General features: G+C 50.8%; 5 protein-coding genes across 5 annotated transcripts; 3 read left to right on the top strand and 2 right to left on the bottom strand.

Moving 5' to 3' along the window:
• Nucleotides 1-169: 169 nt before the first annotated feature.
• Nucleotides 170-4,770, bottom strand: INS49_005455 (uncharacterized protein; the record flags this gene model as incomplete). Its single annotated transcript, XM_043166235.1, has 5 exons — nt 170-576; nt 747-956; nt 1,050-1,763; nt 4,145-4,532; nt 4,609-4,770. 5 exons carry the CDS (start codon nt 4,768-4,770, stop codon nt 170-172), a joined length of 1,881 nt encoding a protein of 626 aa, XP_043017267.1.
• Nucleotides 4,771-5,974: 1,204 nt separating this feature from the next.
• INS49_005454 (uncharacterized protein) lies at nt 5,975-7,360 on the top strand (the record flags this gene model as incomplete). Its single annotated transcript, XM_043166234.1, has 1 exon — nt 5,975-7,360. The coding sequence occupies one exon, from the start codon at nt 5,975-5,977 to the stop codon at nt 7,358-7,360; it is 1,386 nt and encodes a 461-aa protein (XP_043017266.1).
• A 576-nt stretch (nt 7,361-7,936) lies between these two features.
• INS49_005453 (uncharacterized protein) lies at nt 7,937-8,839 on the top strand (the record flags this gene model as incomplete). The annotated part of the gene is made up of 1 exon (XM_043166233.1): nt 7,937-8,839. One exon carries the CDS (start codon nt 7,937-7,939, stop codon nt 8,837-8,839), a length of 903 nt encoding a protein of 300 aa, XP_043017265.1.
• A 5,160-nt stretch (nt 8,840-13,999) lies between these two features.
• INS49_005452 (uncharacterized protein) lies at nt 14,000-15,121 on the top strand (the record flags this gene model as incomplete). The annotated part of the gene is made up of 2 exons (XM_043166232.1): nt 14,000-14,451; nt 14,494-15,121. The coding sequence occupies 2 exons, from the start codon at nt 14,000-14,002 to the stop codon at nt 15,119-15,121; spliced, it is 1,080 nt and encodes a 359-aa protein (XP_043017264.1).
• Nucleotides 15,122-15,313: 192 nt separating this feature from the next.
• On the bottom strand, nt 15,314-16,432 carry INS49_005451 (uncharacterized protein; the record flags this gene model as incomplete). Its single annotated transcript, XM_043166231.1, has 1 exon — nt 15,314-16,432. The coding sequence occupies one exon, from the start codon at nt 16,430-16,432 to the stop codon at nt 15,314-15,316; it is 1,119 nt and encodes a 372-aa protein (XP_043017263.1).
• Between the last annotated feature and the right edge of the window lie 524 nt (nt 16,433-16,956).

Raw genomic sequence — 16,956 nt, 5'->3', positions numbered from 1 at the left:
ACACATGATTTGACACAACAATCATAGATGTTGGCAGTCTAATGGCATTTGGGCTACAAAAACTCATTGCTTGAAATGTCTCCAAGCCGGTAGAACCTTGACATCAACCTGCAGACTTTTGCAAACCCCGTCGTGTCCTGTGGTCCCGGATCAATTCACACCGGTCAATTCACACCGATTTGGTAGAGTCGGAGTACTGGCCCATCTGGTACGTGAACTCGTCCGCCTCGTCCTCGAAAGCTGCATCCCAGCATTTCTCCTCGGGATTCCACTGCCAACAAAAAAGCCCAGTGGCCCATCTTGATGATTCGTCCTTTTCATAGAACACGCCGAGGTCTTTGAGTTGGTGGCGTCGCACAGTCTGTTGCAGCTCCGTCGCAAGATGGCCTGGGAAGTCGGTACCAACCGCTATTGCTACCCCATTGTCGTAGTTTGGCACAAACCGGTAGGAACAAGACTGAATCCAGTAATCATCCTCAGACCAGTAATGATGCTCCATACTGACTGGGTACCCAAGCCTCAGGCCGAGTTGGATTGCCTTGAAATACACAACCGCGTCGAGTTTCTTGATGTTGACTGTCGTGATTTTTGGCATGCTCCTGAAGTCGGCAGCATTGAAATGAGCCCTTGAACTAAAGCTGTGCAGGTTTCGTGGGCAGTGGCTGTAATCTCCTCTTCACTCTTGTTCTGATTGTCCACCACCCCGAGCAGGCTCATCACCTTGAGGTTTGGCCAGGCTGACCTACCTGCCTCGAGGAGAAAACGTGGTAGGCCATCCGCATGCTTGAGGACGAGTCGCACCAGTTTATTGGTCCAGGAAGGCGAAAAGGCAGCAACACAGTTGACCGCAGGCATCCAAGCGACTCGTGCGTCTGGGTATCTGGATGGGTGCCAACGTGCTACGAGCTCCAGGTGATTCAAATCTGGCTCAGTGCTTGCCAAGGAGATGATGGCGTCTGAAACAAGGAGTCAGTAAACACTCATTACAGGAAACCTGGTTCCAATCAAATAATAGTCGATCCGTAGTACCACAACTCATATGTACTTACCGCTAGCCTGTTCGGCTGATTTGTCCACGTGGTCGAAAAATGGCAAGCCAAGGGTGACGTGACGTATATTTGGGCACCTTTGGTGGAGACAGAGGGAGCTTGAAGGGTGCAGCATAAATTCAAACCCTACCTCATACAAGGCTCCAATGATATACACCTTAGGAAGTGTACCGAACTTGCAGTTGAGGTTGGTCCCAGGTGCGTGGTAGTCGAGCAAATCGTTGTGCATGCCCAGACAAACTTTCAGCAGACCCTGCCGTTCCCTATCCACATGGCTCCAATCCTTCATGATGTTGAAAAGGTGCGCAATTGCGGCTCCAACACAAGCCTCCGGTCCATCTTCGCCAGCATTTTCGGTTCTTCTAATGTTAAGCGAGATGTTGTTCAACCTTCCGGGGCGTTTGCCACATATTTCGGCAAACTCGGAGAGGCAGGAGGGTGTGATTGAGATACGGTCGAGCAAGAGCATCTCAATGGCCCTGTTCCACTCATAGGTGATTGATGCCAATGGAAAGAGGAATAGCTTTTCGGTCTTCCAAGAACGATTGACCTTGAAGGATTCTCGGCGAGCGACTTCCATGGCTTCATTGATGATAATAAACCTGATGTCTTCTGGCAGGTCAGGGTACTTGGTAAAGACCATCTGTGTTGACGGCAAGTCTTGAGGATTCGCCATTTTCGAGTGGCTGTGGCGGTGTACGCCTGTCGAGCTCGCTGGTCTCGTGTCAGTAAAACAAGGCGATGTAGGTTGGGTTCATGGAGGATGCTGTCAAGGGATGTTTCAGCTTAGCATGCGACATCTTAAGTATTGCAGCAGTTGAGATAAATTATATCTATGAATGAAAGACTTGGAATGTATTTGTTGACTCATAAAGGTGAAGTAATCACCTTGGCACTTCACCATAAGGTTACAGCTTTGTAAATTCCTACAAGGTAAATCCATCACTTATCCACAAAAATGAGCACGGAGCTGAATACACTGCAAAATTTTGATAAGATGCAAAGACCAAACTCCACTGTCATCGTCACTTTCAGCTTGACTCTGTGTCCTTCCCAGAGCTTGGAGAGTATGTTGGAACCAAACTATGCACCCCCGTCTTGGTTCCAATGGCTGCCCCAAGCAGTCCCTAAGTCAACGGCCATCTTCCTTCCAAGTGCCTTGAGTTTCTTTCTGTCTCGAGCAACTCTGAATGAGCTTTGATTTTGAAATCAGACATTTGCACCTGTAAAAACGGAGGGTACACCGGTACATCAATTCACACTATAGCTATAGCCAATTAGAGCATATCATTCATTCATCCACGCCCAACACCTACACACCCAAGTTGACTTCGGTGTGTGAATTGTCTGTGTTAGTTGGATGTATGGGTGATGGATATGGGTGATGGGTATGGGTGTTGGGTATGGGTTTTGGGTAAGGTGGTGACATGCAGGTGCACCCTCTGTTGTTGTAGGTGCATCCTCCGTTGTTGTAGGTGCGAATCTCCGTATTCTTGACCTTGGCAGGCCAAATGATCTTCATAGAGCTGCCCAGAAACAGCGGTGTAATATATCTCTATTCTATGCCCTTGGTGGAGGTCTATAGGGTAGCAGGCTGTACAACACTACAGCACAATCCCGGAACAGTCTGACAGTGTTTCAGGTTGCCCTGACTGCCTTGTAGGTGTGACTGCCCTGACGGCCGCTTCCATGTCTGCGCCAATTAGGATGCGTTCTGCCATCAACTACATCCTTCATCCTTACAGGAAAGGTTTACTTCTATTTCTGAAAACACCTGCCATGAACATTAAATTTCATCGGATCCTATGACTACTTGTATAAAGTAAGTGCACACAGTGAATCACAATATACATCAGATTCCTTTATGCTATTTATTGGTGTTATATTCTTGTCGCTATCCTACTACAGTTTTCACTGCTCCTGTACCAGGAAAGACTGGGTCTGGCAAACATGCCATTGTTTGTGTTTGAAGTGGGCATATGAGTAAGTTCTGAGAACGGAAGGGGCAGAGGGCACAAAAACGTACGGCCCCCCTATTCACATGACCACCCCATTCACTGGGCCCCCAATGACTGCCATAGCTCCGTCACTCCTCTCTTCTAATGTCTCATGACTGTGAGACAAAGGAGAGGGTTAGTACGAAAGGCTCGTTTCATTGTCTGTTACTTTTGACCACCCCCTCTGGCAATACATTGACTTACACACCTGTCCTTGTGCCGTGATTGACATCTAATTTCAAGTGACTGAATGTGATAGGAACTCTCATGTCCTTACCATTGTGAGCACCTGGCCCTCCATGCTCAGCTGCCCCTGACGAACGCTTACTCACACTATCCCTTGAGTGTATTCCGATTATAACTGTCGCCTCCTTCACCGCCACTGATGTTGTTCATGGATGTATTTGGCTCCCACAAACGCTCAAATGGAGCCATATTATGACTTTCAGTCAGCATACTGTTTCCAGCGCTAGCTACGATCACCCTTGGACCACCTGCCCTGGCGCCATTTCTATAGCTTCTTAGTCCGTGCGGAGTGAATGATGTCTTGGATCTTAATATCGGTCGCAGTGTCGGTATTGACACAGCTAGTAGGACAAGGTATGCTTCAACTCTGATGGACGACCTGATCAGTAAAAACAAGTGATGTTGAGTTTCACGAACACGTTTAAGTAAAGAGTGCGGTGAGACCACATTACTTACGTCCACCAGATTGCTGGCTCAGCCATAGCATCTATATACATCCAAATCAGCTTCGTCCCCATCATATCGCCTATTGTCACACGGAATTGGCCCACAGGTTGTGTCGTCTGTCTCGGTTATCGCCTGCAGCTTGACAGTTCTGACAATGGATGCAGCCATAGCGCTATCAACTCTAAGCAATGTGGTCAGTTGATTAAAATGGTCGAGGAGGACCTACAAGATTCCCAAACCCATCACGGCGCTCAAGGCCACTTTCTGTTTCGATTCCATGTTTGCATTCCAGAACAGACTGGTCGGAAACAAGGCCAGGACTAGGTCCACAATAGAGCTTACGGCTAGGCAGAGGCAGTTGGATCAAAAATGCTCTTTGCCAGGAATGGTTTGGACCTGGCTTACAGCCCTGGAGGAAGCCCGCATATTGTTGTACCCTGGGGTCCCAACAATCGGCTTGGATATTCTTATCCCAGAATCCCGCAATGGGCCTGCATTGGACCATGCTTATAATGACTGTAGCGAGATCGACGACAAACTGGATGGCAATGATACTCCACAGGATCTTTGGACGCACGCTCCTAGGCCCGCTGGGCGGAAGGAGGCCAAGGAGGAGGAAGGCGAAGGAGATGCGGCCAAATCCGGGCGACATGATGGCAAAAATCTCGCTCAGGAACATCCACTTGACAGTGTATGTGATTTGCTCCGGACGAGGTGACAAGACATCTATGTGGTGACCCAATCCCCATGAAACGGAGACGGTCACGAAGATGCTGTTGATCATCGCGAAAACCTGCGCCGTGACAGCAGTAGATGATTAGCACAGTCATGCGATGCAACAATAGCCGGTCCTAACTGGCAGTACTCACTAGCGTAATTAAGATGATGTAGTCATCCCTGAAGAGCTTTCTCACGATTCTCATCCGGACGTAGAAGCGTGCTGCAACAACGACGATGGCAAAGGCTCCGAAGACCCACGCCACAGCGACAACGGCCGCCCCAAGGGTGTTGGGGGCCTGAGCAGCTGCCATTGTATAAGTAAAGCAGTACAGTCCCTATCGATAGGAACTCAGAGAAAATGTCAAGGAGTAGGAGAATACGAATCCCGCGTCAATATGGTCGAGCAAAAGAAAAGATGGACATTGTTTGCGAAGTTTTTACCGCCAAGTAGGAAAAAAACCGCTGGGGTCAGCGAAGTAAGACATTGTTGCCCATTCCGACCCGTGCTAATCTCTGCGAGGAGGGTTTCCTCGAATGAAAACTTGAGGTAATATTTGGAATTCCGGAGTGTGTCAGGCAGCCGGCTGTTATGCATTGGAACGTCGCTCGGGGAATTCATTGGGGTGCATCGCTGGGTCAGGATGCTGTGTTACCCCGGACAATATAGGCGACAGTCCAGTTTTGGGCACAGATTGGACTTACATGGACAAAAATGGATCAGGATTAACATTTTCATCCATGGGAATGATTCACCGAAATGTAAGATTACAGCGCGAGCAAAAGGACCAACACTGTACAGTGGCCCAACACTGCGGCCGGGCTGTCTGCAGCCTGATACTCCTCTCCGTTTGTGGTATATAGAGTACTAATAGGAACGCGTATGACGATCACGTACTCTTTTCCAATCAGAGGTAGATTTGATGGATCAACCAGAATCACGGGGCTCGGGCTTGTGTAACTTAATTACATCAGAATCGTAGGCTGAAAGAGCAATTGCGGCATTTCTACCGGTGCAAAGTTTACAGTATTTTGATTCTGATGCCCTATGACATGCGAACGAATCTAACAACCTCATAAGGTATGCTGCCAGAAATTCGTTTTCAGAGTACGAAGAAAACATGTGTAGTTCAATATTTACTAGTACTATTTGGTTTCGCTAACAACATTTGTACGGACCATGAGCGGCACTTTCAAACGGCACTTTGAGACTCCACAGCCCCCACAGTTTCCCAGAGTTACTATCTAAAATGGCTCTTGGCGGACCCGGACTAGGCTAACGTTTATCCCAGCCGCCCAGGCGGAAATCGTAGGGTTGCATGATTCTGGCGCTTGTCCCTGATGGCGCGTTCCTTGCAGGCCGACATCCGCATGGGCGGTGAAATTTCAAGGGGCAAAAAAATTGCTACCACCAATGGACCATTTTCATTCCTGAATTGTCACTGGTTGATCTTTTGCGAATAACCTCATCCGATAGTCTCACCCCATATTTTGCACTCCTTGTTCTTAGTCTCCAGCATGAGCGGCACTTCCCCCACGTCACAGCCGCGCATTCTAGTCGCAGGCGCCGGCATCGGTGGCCTAACAACAGCCCTCGCACTACACGCCGCCGGCTTCACAGATATTCACATATTCGAGGCGGCGTCATCCTTGACAAGCCTGGGGGTGGGCATCAATGTCCAGCCGTCAGCGGTCCTCATTCTGCGGAACCTTGGTCTTCTGGCATCTCTGGAGAAAATCGGGGTCGAGACGCAAGAGCTGAACTTCTACAACCGCCATGGAGACAGCATCCTAAGTGAACCACGAGGCAAGCGCGCCGGCTATGCGGTACCACAGTTCAGCGTCCATCGAGGCGAATTCCAGCTTCTACTTCTGGAAGCGGTCAAGGAACGGCTTGGCAGCGAGAGAATACATCTGGGACATGCTTTGGGGTCTTGGGACCAGACCGACGGCGGGGATTCCATCACCGCACATTTCGTTCGCCGCGATCGGCCTGCACGAGCAGTCAACGGAGCCGGAAGTGCAAACATTGAGCCGGCCGGAGGGGCCCTCGAGATCCCCATCATGGCTGGCTCCCTGCTCATCGCGGCTGACGGCATCAACAGCACAGCTCGTCGCTTGCTGTACCCAGACGAGGGACCACCGCGCTTCTCTGGTCGAATCCTGTGGCGCGGCTGCACCGAGAGGTCACCATACCTCACTGGCGCGAGCATGATATGGGCAGGACACGCCAACCAAAAGTTCATTGCGTACCCCATAGGCAGACGCGGATTGAACGGTGAGAAGTCACTGGTCAACTGGATCGCCGAGCTGCGGGTTCGCGAGGAGGGAGATCCAGATACCACCCCGCCAGTCACGGACTGGACCAAGTCTGTGGACAAGAACATATTCCAAGGCCCATTTGAGGGTTGGACGTGTGGTGGTCTCAAGATGGTGGAGGACTTGATAGCGCCAACGGAACACGTCTTTGAGTTTCCAATGTGCGACCGTGAGCCAGTCGAAAGATGGAGTTTCGGCAGGATGACTCTGCTTGGCGATGCCGCCCATGCGATGTACCCCATCGGTAGCAATGGTGCCACGCAGGCCATCATTGACGCCGAGACGTTGGCTTTGTGTCTTTCTGAAAGTGTCGACAACATACCAGCAGCGTTAACAAAGTATCAGGAGACAAGGCTCCCACCAACAGCCAAGATAGTATACGCGAACAGGGCAAACGGTCCGGATCACGTGTTGCAGCTTGCGGAGGAGAGGGCGCCTGATGGTTTCGAGGATGTGTATAGTGTCATCCCGAAGGAAGAGCTGGAGTCCATCGGCTCGAAGTACAAGGCTGTTGCCGGGTTCGAGATGGACGCCGTCAATGCAAGAGCAAGAGACACTGAGAAATTGGCGGCTAGATGGGGTTGAGCCACATGCATCGGGCATTCTCATGGATTGGCAATCGCCCGGTGGAATTGGCAAGAGGCTGGCCGTGCGATGCCCTCCAAAACATATCCAAGCAGGCCTGTTTTCCTTGACCAAGATAACCTGGAATACACCGAGGCTCAGCCTAACATTGCAAGAGTTGTTGAAGCTCAGACACAATCGGACAGTGCCGACTTCGAGCTCAGCGATCTAATTAATGGTCATATCTAAAGTTGGTGGCAGATGCAGTCTCTGATGGCATGCCCTTGGCGTCAACAAAGGTAGGGGGGGAAATCTGAAATAGCCGTGGCACGGTTTTTGACAATCTGTTGCTGTAGCTTATCATTCGCTGGTGCCCTGTGACGATCTATTTTGACTGCGTGTAGTGACCTAGTTCTGCATTCCTTGTTCCGTCGGGCCCACTGCCGGCCTGTCGGGATATCATGACCCGAAGTAACGACAATTTAAAGCGCAGCATCTGACAAGGTTCATTACGTTCCGAGAGCACATCCGTATCACGCGACCTTTTCATTCTTTCTGTTCGCGTTCACGTTCACGTCTCATCCCCGCCAATCGAGAATGCCCCCAATATCTGGTGAGGCAGCAGGCTCTCTCCTGGGTGCACAGGGCGCCAAGCCACTGTGGGACGACCTCGCAGGGGACGGTTTTGATCTCGAACAGCCGGATGAAGATATCGCCACTGCTGTGGTAACAAGCGTCTCTGGTCCCTGGCTTTACTGTTTCCATCCGACAATCAACCCATCGTCAAAGCCGCGTAGCGTTCTCATCCTTGGCGGTGGCGGCTATGTGCAGCTCATGGTGGGACGAGAGGGACTCGCTGTTGCGAAATGGCTTGCCGGTCTCGGCTTCTATGCTTTTGTGCTGGTCCACCGTTTTCCAACCGCTGAAACGCTACCTCAAGCCCCAGTGGACGATGCTCGTCGCGCTTTGGTGATCATCCAGGAATGGAGCCGAGAGTTGGTCGCTCGCGACTGGGACAGTATCGGTGTCTGCGGCCTTTCTTCAGGAGGGCATCTTGCTGCCTCTCTTCTCGCAGCCTATCCACAGGGCTGGAGACCAAGGTCGTCTGAGTTGCCGCCCAGACTTGACTTCGCGATTATCGGGTATGGCCCCATCTCGACGAACGCAAAGGGTCGAACGATTGTCGCCGAAAAGGCACCACTTGAACCCCCCGAGAAACAGGAGCTTTACGACACTGTGCAGCCAGATGTGCAGTTGAAGGCTGGGGCACCACCGACTTTCATAGTATACTCTGGCAGTGACCCAGTAGTCCCGGGCGTTAATGCCTATCGTCTGGCAGAAGGCCTCACCCAAGCTGGGAGTCAAGTCGAGTTGCACGTCTTTGCAGATGCTCCGCACGGTTTTGCCCTGGACATAAAGGATCTGCCCGTATCTGAGTGGCCGGAAATATGTGCGTCGTGGATGAAGCAGGTTGGCCTCAGGGAAGCTTCACAAAATTAATGGCTCTTTAAGTTATCACCATACATCATCCAGCTTCATTGAGAGCGCTGAAGTCTTTGAATTCCAATGTAATATTGGAACGAGAGCAATATCCGTAGGGCAGAGGGGGCCTTCTTGGAGTACTTAGGTTGGCATCATGATGCCACTGGGAAAGAGTTGGCAGACTGTCAGTCTCAACAATGCATGAGTCTTTTACAAGTCATTCATCAATGGGAAAGGACCAAAGAGCCTGCTCAGCCACTGTCCTTCCATAACAGCCGTTTCACGCCTTCGGATTGTATTTCAGGATATTCCGAGTGGTCGGCATTGATCAATCAGTGGAATTGGTGCCCAGCTAAGGGCCATGAGCGCCGTGACGATTGGAAAGGGTTTTGAGCAGATGGAGCAGGCCATAAACCGCCCGCCACGCTCTTTCGAGACCCGCCCCCAGCTGTCATGCATGTGGTCGAGTGCGGCTGACCTGACCTCGCATTTGATTGTCTGGGCCCCGTCGCGTTCTGAATCCGAGCACAGTTCGCCATGATCTTCAACCGACAACATACAAGGGCACCCGTAGGCCACAGAGGGAAAAATACCGTCAATATCACTTTTTCGATCTTTGAGCCAAACCTCGGCCGTTTTGTGGCTTCATATCGTACTATCATGCCGCGACGTGAAGGACGCACTGACGTCCTTTTACGATGGTATTCCAAGTGTGGACAAATGTATCTGTAAAGTGTTCTCTATGCGCCAAGTATAAATTGCATGTGGAAGGGAGGCCTTCTACTTCGTCCATTCTGTGGGTGAAACATGTACATAGATACATATCACTTCAAAACTCCAACCAGACCAGCCCAGTCATACATTGGGTCATTGTCCCCCCCCCCCCCCCGCGGAGCCAGGCGGCACTGCAGGGGAGGGAATGGGCGAGACGCAATCCATCAGGTGGCCACCTCCGGATCGTCCAGCTGTTGAAAAATATATAAGGCTTAATCCGCTGATGGATTAAGCGTTTGCTTTTTCCATAGTCAGAAGCCTGGGGTTTATTTATATAGCGTAATTAACCATTACATATCCTTAAATTATATTAAAAAGGCGCTTTAAATTAAGTCCTTTATATTTAAGTTTATAAAGGTTTTAAATTTAAAGGCTAAAAAGCTTATAAATATATAAAAAAAGCAAATACTTAATTTATTATTAAATTAAGCCTTATATAGCCTTTAATACATGTCATGAGTTTACTGCTAGCACGGACCGCTTTACTAAAAACCTAGAATTTCCAATTAACATTAAAAAGACCTAGCAGCATATAAGTACCTTATGAAGCCATATCGTTATAATACACCCCTTAATTTATAGAGTAATATTTATTAAATAAAATATATTGCTATTATATACCTTAAATATATTTTATTAATATATTTATATTTTAAATAATTTTTAAACTTATAATTTATTTAACTTTTTAATTTAAAGCGTTTTTTTAATATAATTAAAGGGAATATAATAATTAATTACGTTATATAAATAAACCCTAAGCTTATAACTATAGAGAAAGCAAATACTTAATTCATCAGCGGATCAAGCCTTATAAATCCTTTAACACCAGCCACAATAGCGAAAGTCCGAGCCGCATCACGGGCATTACAGGACTCGCAGGAGGCGGTGGCATCAATATGCTGTGTGACTGTAACACACGGAGACTCAGCCAATAGCCGCAGCCATGGCGGCTTGGAAAATGATCCTTAGTCGTCATTCCCATGGCCGGTTGATTTTGACTTTTACAGCTGAAACTGTAGTTATAGACATATGACCATTTATGGCCTTTCTTCTAGAAGGAGTCCTTTCATCTACCAAAAGCACAAAGGGAAGGGAATGAAATAAGGCGCCTGGCTGTTATTTACGACTCGAGGAAAATGTGTAAGCTTCTGTGCTGTTTAGCCAAAGCTATCAAGTACTGTGCAACGGGGTGAGCAACAGGCTTCCACCAAAACACGACTGACCCAGTATCTGGGGAGGCGATTGGTCAGGATAGAGCATGGGACATGTCGAGACAGTCATTTTGGAAACGGGTGACCTGATTTAGCCAGAGTCTGGGCAGTCTCTCTCAATGCCTTCCTCGCCCATTAGGAGCATAGATACTGATACTTTACATAAAAAGCCTGTTAATTGAATGTGCTGGGAGATGCTTGCCACCACTGGAGCTACCTAGGTACCACGGCACATACATCCTCTCACAGATGAGAGAACCCCGTATTTTTCAATATTGGACGTTGAAAAGTTCCATGGTGCGATTGCATGACGTCTTCACACGTCGACATGCTCCACGAAGCACTTCGAGAGGCCTATTTGACGATCGTTACAGGAAACCTGCAAGTACAAGAGATCCTTTCTAGGTAGTGTGCTCCTGTCGTTAGTTAAGTCCGAGTTCCGTTAAGGAGATGGGGAGTGGATATACCAAATGCAGTCCTCTCCGACTTGGGTCCAAGACCAGCATAGCTGAAATCCAGGGAGCGATTGATTCCCGGAAAGCTCACGGTCTTGTTCCGCTGCCCTTGCCAATGACGATTGGTACTCATGATTTCTGCCATCGATACAGGTCCACGAGCACATTGCTCGAAGTGCCAGACTTTCTTTCCCTTTTCACAGCAGCAGCACCCATCTTGTTACATGCTGCCGTGGAGAAGCGCTCTAGCACCCCGACCTTCGTGTCATGTCCAGCAGATCATCTCTCCCTAATTCGAAAAAGGACGCTGATGGTCCCGCCGACTCATTTTGCGCCGAAGTGGCCACCACGGACCCATAAACCGTAGAACACTGGATTCGACAAGTCATAGCGTCGATCTTCGCGAAATCCACCAGCGCCAAGGGTGCTGCTCCGCAAACTTTAATATCCCATGGCTGGTAGCATGAATAGCCTCAATGTCCAAAGGTCGGCCTTGGTAACTTCCTATAGCCACCTGCTCAACCATCAGAACGCCGGGCTGAGCCGACCGGCGAGAAATCCCGGCAGGGCTGGAAAAATAGCCAATATAGGAATCAACGATACCAGTGCCTCGATCCCTCGTCGCCGTGGTGATGGTTTTGCCGTGGATCTCGCATATAGATAGACGGGGAGCACATTTGACAATGCGAGGACAAGTTTCGCTCCAGTCCACGGGAAGTCGGAAGCGAGCCTGAGAGCCGACGAGTTGAATAATGTGTGTATGCGAGCCGGTATTGCAATCAGAACGTCCAACGGAGCTGCGATGGTCATCCCATGCTCCAAAACTGCCAAGGTTCGCTGCTGGAAGAGTGTTGCCTGATATTGGACTGACGCTCCGAAAAGAAAGAAAGGCGATAAAAAGACAGAAGAAGACAAAGAAGAGAAGACGATGGCTGCCATCTGATGGTAACGTTGTCCTGGAAAAGACGAAAAGGACTTCGTTGAATATGCATTGCTCGAGCTGCTTCTAACGAAAAGATGAATCGTATGTAACGCTTGTAGTATTTCGAATGCGCGCATCTCTCGTTGTGTATCTCTCGTTGTGTATCTCTCGTTGTGTATCTCTCGTTGTGTATCTCTCGTTGTGTATCTCTCGTTGTGTATCTCTCGTTGTGTATCTCTCGTTGTGTATCTCTCGTTGTGTATCTCTCGTTGTGTATCTCTCGTTGTGTATCTCTCGTTGTGTATCTCTCGTTGTGTGTGTATCTCGATTGGTCCCCCGAAAGGTTAAGCCGGTCCGCCACGTCAAGGCTCGAGATATGGCCGGTTTTTTTTTTTCGGTTTTTATATAGGGAGAGAGAGAGATAGAGAGAGAGAGAGAGAGAGAGATAGAGAGAGAGGGAGGGAGGCTTCTAGGTAGTCCTCCCGGGCGCACGGAGAGGGTAGGGGATGGTGCGGCGGCGGATGGTGGTGATGATGATGGTGTTGGTGGTGTGGTCGATGTCGGTGATCAGGCGGGTGGCGCTATATAGCATCTTCGTCAGTTATCGAGAAAGAAAGCTTCGTACACTTCCTGTGCGACAGGTTTAACTGGGGTCGAGGTTGAAATAGAAACATTGGAGATTCGGAGGACCACGATGAAATTACTTGCTCGGGGCCCACCCCCACGAGCTAGGACAACTTGTGGCCCCCCCCCAACTCCCCCCCTGCTCTCGCGCCGCTTCGCTAGATGTATATTAATCTTTGCAATTTCTCATCGGACTTCTAGCAGTGGATTGACCCATTGGACGTACTACACCACAACTCCAACGGCACCAGGGCACCGACCCAGATGCCCACACCAGCCGTCAGCCCAATATTGGCCGAAGTTTCGGCCGACAACATGACGTCGGGGGGAGGGGGGTGTATGTAAAGATTTTGATTATGAAATGTAATAAAAATTCTACCTATAGACAAGCAAGGCGGCACAACGGGGCGATGGACACGATCGGAGGGCTACCAGATTCAAGAGAGAGGACCCAAAAGCACGCTCAAAATATCAGACGCGATATAGCAGTGTCTGTCGACACACACTCTGAATGCATGGCAACCGCGGCCCACAACCCACACCGCATCACCAGCACTTTCTGTAAGGGCAGAAGGCTTTTTTCGTCATGGCAACTGTTGAAGACTTGAAGCTGCTTCCCCCAACCCCGAGCCATTCTACTGGAAGGAGCGTACGGCAGACAATTTGATAGCCATATATTGAAATACTGCAGCGATTTGTAATGCACGAGGTAATTCCAAGGGAATGGAGCCATCACCTGTTCAAACTCTCAATAAAATCAGATAACTTTCTGTTTAATTCGTAGCAATTGGTATACCATGCAATGTAACTGCAGATGTTGGTTTTTGTAAGATTTTCCTTCTGGACTATTCTTTACGCTGTAATATATGATAGTTGAGCCTCTGCCGCGCCTTAGCAATTGTGGCTCCCTCAGCAATTAACTTCCGGATGCCACATCGACCACTTCCCGGGCCCGGTTCCGCGGAACAACAACGCCGTTGGCATCAGCAACCACAATGTCGCGAGGGTTGACGCGCACTTTGCCCATACTGATCGACTCGTTGGCGCCTCCCACTTGCACACGATCTTTGCCGCTTGTCCACAATGAATCGCTAATGACCGTCTAAATTAGTCATTTTATTCCCTCTGTCTGAACAGAAGGCACTCGACCTATTCTCTTGCCGGCTCAGGTCTGCGGCTAGCAGTCGTCATGAGCTTGCACCTCAAGGTCCCGCCAACGATCTTGCCCGACTTGGCCGCTCGAGAGCACAGGAATCGCGTCTGGTGGACTGCGTACACTTTCGACCGCATGTGGTCGGCAAATTTAGGTTTCCCTCCCGCTATTTCTGATAACGAGATGAAGGTGGACCTGCCATCAAATCCACACGAGCAGATTGACACGGCAGACTTCCCGGATCGCTCTTATTTCGTGGCAAGAATCACCCTTGCAAAATTGACGTCCCGTACAATGAACGCCATCTACGGATATGACGCTCAAGCAAAGTCTCTCTCCGAGAGAGTACAGTCGGCCTTCAGAGACTTACGGACATGGATGGACGAGCTCCCAGAATCCCTCAAGGTCGACGGCACGGCTCAATCCAAAAGCGATTCCAGGGCGTGCTCCTTGCAGTTGTTCTTCAATCAGGTGATGTCCTACGCATCGTACTTTGTTTTCGGACAGCAACTAACTCATTGGCTTTGAAGCTACTCATTACTTGCCACACGCCCAATCCTGCTACATGTTCTCAAAACCCGGCTGTTGCAGCCACAGACCGAATCGGACATACCCGAATCCGCCCTGGCGCTTTCTGAAGCTTGCGTGACATGTGCTCGTCACTCGTCTGGACTCCTAACTGACAACTGGACCAACGGATCCCTAATGGTCTTCGACTATTTTGACACGCAATACATGTTCTCCACCGCTACAATTCTCGCCATCTCGGTACTGTGGGAAAGGAACGCCTGTTCGATGGATAGAGATAGACTGGAATGTGTTGCGCAATTCCTCCTACAACTCAAACTCACTGGCAATCTTGCCGCGGCGGAATTTCATCAGCACGTCAATGCTTTAATGCCTCTGTTGGAGGCAAGGGAGTCGGGGTCGAAAAATCAAGAAAGGCTCCAAGCAATGCCCGATGCTGTAGGAGACCCGTCATTCGGTGTGACCTCCGCCCAAGGCTATTCAAACCCACGAGCAGCAACCGAAATTACGCTCACCGAGCCGCTATTTCAAGACCTCTTGGCTCAACCAGCGACGGACCTTCAGTTCATTGATCAAGCAAGCTTCATGGACGTCGATCCCAGTCTGTACTGGTCAAACTCAGGAATTTGAAGCTCTCAGTATGGAGGTAGACGTGTCACCATTGAGTCTCCACCCTTGGGCACCAGCAGGTTGATGAATGAAATCATGTTGATCTATGTACAGAGCAGGATATCTTTAAAAACGCCAGACCCAGGCAACGGCTCCTTTCTTTGGTATCAATGCGTCGCTTCAAAACAATAAAAATCCAATAACCTCTGCAAATCACCACATATCGTCAAACCTAGTGCCCCTTCTAAATCTGCCTTGATCTCTCAGTCTCCTCAGTTCGTCCTCCTCCCTTCTCCTGTCCTCCTCGATTTGCTCCCTCGCAATCCTCTCCCTCCTGAGATCATCAACTAGTCTCTGGTCTGCCGCCGCCCTGCGTCGTGCATCGGCGTCCTCCTGCGCGAGCCTGGCCCGCTCCCGTTCGGCTGCCGCACGGGCGATTCGGTCTTCCCGCTGCAGCCGTTCACTCTCTGCCGCCTGTGCCTCACGTGCCTTGCGGTCTCGGCGAGCTTCCTCTGCGGCTACTCTAGCAACGACTTCCTCCTCCAAGCGGGCGTCGGCCTCGTGTTGCCTCCGCTCTTCTTCCACCCTGGCGAGGTGCTCGGCTAGTCTCTTCCTCTCGATCTCGGCCTTGGCCTGCTTAACCTGTTCGGCGTAGCGGGCTTCCTCCTCGGCCAGTCTTCTCTCTTCCATGTCGGCGAGAAGGCGCCTACGCTCGCGGGATTCAAGATCGTGGATCTCGTCTTCCAAACGCATCCGTTCCCGCTCAGCACGGTGGCCTACCTCAGAGGCGACGTTGTCGCGGACATCCCTTGTCCAATGACCCAGGCACTGGCGGATGTGATCACGGCCGCCTAGGCGGGGCTCTTTGCAGCCTTTCTCGATGCAAGAGTGGGATCGGCAGAAGCCATTGCGGTGGAGAGCTTCGTGAGAACACTTGTCATGGCGGCAGCAGTGTTCACGACAGTATAGTGACGTGGAGAGCTGGCCGGCGTTACACGAGCTGTGGGCGCAGGCGTGGGCGGGGCAGAAGCCACCTGCCGTCTTCGCCTCGTGCAGACACTTGTCGACGGAGCACTCGTGCGCAGAGCAGTACTTGGCGCTGCGGCTGTGGATGTCGAACTTGGCCTGGTGGCAGCCGGAGCTGTGGCAGGTGTGCTGCTTGCAGTAGTGCGAGCCGGACTCCTTGCCGTCGAGACAGCCCTCGAGGCTGCACTTGTGCGCGAAGCAGAAGTCGCTGCGTGCCGCGGCGATCTGGCGGCAGCCCTGTCCTGACTTGGAACAGGGGATGTGCAGGTCGCAGTGGATAGCCTGGCGCCCGTCTCGAAAGCGCATGCGTGGGCGCCGGCAGCCGCGAACCAGGCCACACGGAACGTGCATGTTGCAGTGGCCAGCTCCCGGGAGCACGGCCGGGTTCGGGCAGTTGGGTGCCATGCCGCACAGGTGAGCATGGCAGAAGCGGCGTGCAGGCTGTGGGCGGTGGCGGCATCCCCTGACCTCGCATGCGAGATGGGCTTCACATACGTCGTGATTCCCGAATCTTGGCTGTGCACAGTGTCTGTCGGTACACCTGTGGCGAGGGCAGATGTATGGAAAGGGCTCCTTCTCGGACCGTGAGGCCTGGGCCGTGCAGCCTCTGGCGCGGCACTTCCCGTGGAAAGAACAGTAACGGTTGGAAGGGTCTCGCGGGTTGATGCAGAAGGGGGTGTTCTCGTTCCTCGGGGCCTGGCATGTGTGGTCCTGGCAGTAGGACGAGTAGATCCTGGCCCCCTTGATGGTGTCAAAGACGTGTTTCCTGTCACAGCCCACCACCCCACATTTCCTGCTGCCGCCGCCGACGGCCATCGAATCGGCTCGCC

This window comes from Diaporthe citri (genome assembly GCF_014595645.1).
Source record: "Diaporthe citri strain NFHF-8-4 chromosome Unknown scaffold_17, whole genome shotgun sequence".
In the NCBI taxonomy this organism is placed as follows: Eukaryota; Fungi; Ascomycota; class Sordariomycetes; order Diaporthales; family Diaporthaceae; genus Diaporthe; species Diaporthe citri.
The sequence above is the reverse complement of the archived record's forward strand: the minus strand, read 5'-3'. Positions and strand labels throughout refer to the sequence as shown.